Consider the following 3002-nt stretch of genomic DNA (forward strand, 5'->3'; position numbering starts at 1 on the left):
ATTGCAACAGCCTTTTCACCTGTTTAACCCAAAAATCTATTGATCGACTCCAGACTGTCCAGAACTCAGCTGCCAGGCTTTTAACCAGAACAAAGAAATATGACCACATTACTCCTATTTTAGCTTCATTACACTGGCTCCCAGTATGTTTTAGAATTGACTTTAAAATTCTATTGATCACTTTTAAAGCTCTTCATGGCCTCTCGCCTTGTTATATTTCTGACCTTTTAGTCCCATACGCACCAGCACGTACCTTGAGATCCTCGGGCAGAGGTCTGTTGTCTGTTCCAGAGTCTCGACTGAAAACTAAAGGGGACAGAGCGTTTGCTGTCAGGGCCCCGAGGCTCTGGAACAGCCTGCCCGAGGAAATCAGGTCGGCTGAGTCAGTGAACTCTTTTAAGTCCCTCCTTAAAACATACTTTTATAGGAGAGCCTTTCCCGATCTTATTTGACTTTATTTTATCCCTTTTATTTTATTGTATTTTACTAATTTTATATTAATCTGTATTTTAGTCTTTTCAATGTTTTCATGCTCTTATCTTGTGTTTTTGTATTATTCTTTACACTTGTTAAAGCACTTTGTAACTTGTTTTTGAAAAGTGCTCCACAAATAAGGATTATTATTATTATTATTATTAAGGGGTTCTACTCCCGCTACTTCCTGGTCAGGAAGAAGACGGGCGGTGAGAGGTCCATCCTGGACCTGTCACTGTTCAACAGGGCGATTATGGTGAGACCTTTTCGCATGTTAACAGTGAAACGGGTGATGGAGTGTGTGCACCAGGGAGACTGGCTCTCCTCCATCGACCTGAAGGATGCGTACTTTCCTGTGCCCGTCATTCCCGGACACAGGAAGTTTCTGTGTCCGGGAATGACGGACACAAAGTTCTGCTTTTAAACGCTATACTATTCTTTGTGGGGTTCATCAATAGTGATAAATGATCAGTATATATTTTATGAACGTTAAGAATCGTTAATATATTATTACACTTACTAAGATTCAGCAAAAACGTGGCATTAACCGTGTTCAAACAACGTGAAAGCAAAGTGTCCTAAAAGGACCTTAATAAGTGAATGCATAATTCGGCAAAACGGATGTTATAGGCTACCTGCTGAAATTTGCATCTACCTCTTTTCTCAGTATAAAAGAGCATTACCTTCCACGCGGTGTATGCAGTTCACAGCAGGCATGCACCTGCGCTGCAAAACGTCACTAGACCTGCAATCAAAAACTTACTTGGGCGGCTTATAATCTACCTGGGTGGCCCGCCCAAGTAAAGCCTATGTGTGGGAAACAATGCTGTGACTCTGTGGACAGTTGAAAACACTTACTGTGGGCTACATTACTGCAGTAATCACTGTTTAATATGTAACCTATGAAACTGATCAATGAACAGTAATCTTTCATATTGTAGGCTAGTCGCAGTGATTGGAACATTCCTATCGTAGTTATCAACTGGAGATAGTGTGACTATTTTTGAGTGAGGATGACTGTGGTGCAGCTGAAACAAACAGGCCTAAATAAGGTTTAAATGTGAGTTTTTCATTATTACCTGCTGATAGTGTGAATGTGTTTTGACAGCATTAATAAAATATGAAATGAGCAAGATTTTATTAATGTAAAATAGATGTCTAAATCTTTGCAGTCAGTTTGAACCTATAGACACATTTTCCACTGCAAAAAATAATTAATAGGCTAACCTGCTGGGTGTGGGTGGGTAAGGAAAGTCCAGTCTGGTAAACGATGAATGAGCAACGCTGTATAGTAGCCTAATAATGTTAACACACTGATCCTTCTTCCACTCCTGCGTTTTAGAGCCTATCATGGTCCACGTTGGCACGCATTCATATTTCTAGCTCCACCTGATTAAAATGGAAGCTCTGCCTTTATTTACCCGTTGCTATGGTGAATCGTAGTATCAGAGCTCCATTGATGATGGCTTTTTTTCATCCCCACACACGCGCTTCCATCAGGCTCAGCATACTCAGAGTTGATATAACGTATTCTGATCAGCTGTTCTGGAACTGAAAATTCAGAGTTTTCCACCTCAGGCTCAATCAACCCAGAGCTCGGGGATAAACTCAGAGTTTGTTAAGCCTGCTTTCTGAAACAGGGCCCAGGAGTAAGAAACCAAAATCAAAAGACAGAGAACGCATGGCCAAAATAATATAACACAGAACACCTCAGGACAGGATGACATTTGCTGCATGTATGCTGCATGTATGCTGCATACCATTTTGCAACAAAGTACATCACAGTGCACAATGTGTTTTAGTGAGTGAGAATGTGTTTAGAATTTTGCAAAAGGAGTGGATGAGATTTGCAAACAGTGTATTAACTACCTGAACTTGTTTAAGGTTTTGCCTAAAGAGTGACTGATTCGAGCATTGGGTTCAGAGATTGGGGTTTAGTGTTTTAGCAATTGTAAAAAACTGTAAGATTTAAACTATTCTGTTTCAGTTTTATATTCAACACAAAGGTAGGGCAGTTTATAAGTTATTAAATGGTACTTACAGTGGGTACGGAAAGTATTCAGACCCCTTTAAATTTTTCACTCTTTGTTTCATTGCAGCCATTTTCCAAAAATCAAAAAAGTTCATTTTATTTCTCAGTAATGTACACTCAGCACCCCATCTTGACAGAAAAAAACAGAAATGTAGAAATTTTTGCAAATTTATTAAAAAAGAAAAACTGAAATATCACATGGTCATAAGTATTCAGACCCTTTGCCGTGACACTCATATTTAACTCAGGTGCTGTCTATTTCTTCTGATCATCCTTGAGATGGTTCTACACCTTCATTTGAGTCCAGCTGTGTTTGATTATACTGATTGGACTTGATTAGGAAAGCCACACACCTGTCTATATAAGACCTTACAGCTCACAGTGCATGTCAGAGCAAATGAGAATCATGAGGTCAAAGGAACTGCCTGAAGAGCTCAGAGACAGAATTGTGGCAAGGCACAGATCTGGCCAAGGTTACAAAAAAATTTCTGCTGCA

General features: G+C 39.7%; 1 protein-coding gene across 1 annotated transcript in view; it reads left to right on the forward strand.

Moving 5' to 3' along the window:
- The window catches only part of LOC123982213 (galactosylceramide sulfotransferase-like), a 26091-nt gene extending 25193 nt beyond the window's left edge, over nt 1-898 (forward strand). The window contains exon 5 of the mRNA XM_046067636.1: nt 641-898. Within this exon, the coding sequence (XP_045923592.1) occupies nt 641-898 (258 nt within the window). The remainder of the gene's footprint in view (nt 1-640) is intronic.
- Nucleotides 899-3002: the final 2104 nt, after the last annotated feature.

Source organism: Micropterus dolomieu, linkage group LG13 (assembly GCF_021292245.1).
Source record: "Micropterus dolomieu isolate WLL.071019.BEF.003 ecotype Adirondacks linkage group LG13, ASM2129224v1, whole genome shotgun sequence".
NCBI lineage: Eukaryota > Metazoa > Chordata > Actinopteri > Centrarchiformes > Centrarchidae > Micropterus > Micropterus dolomieu.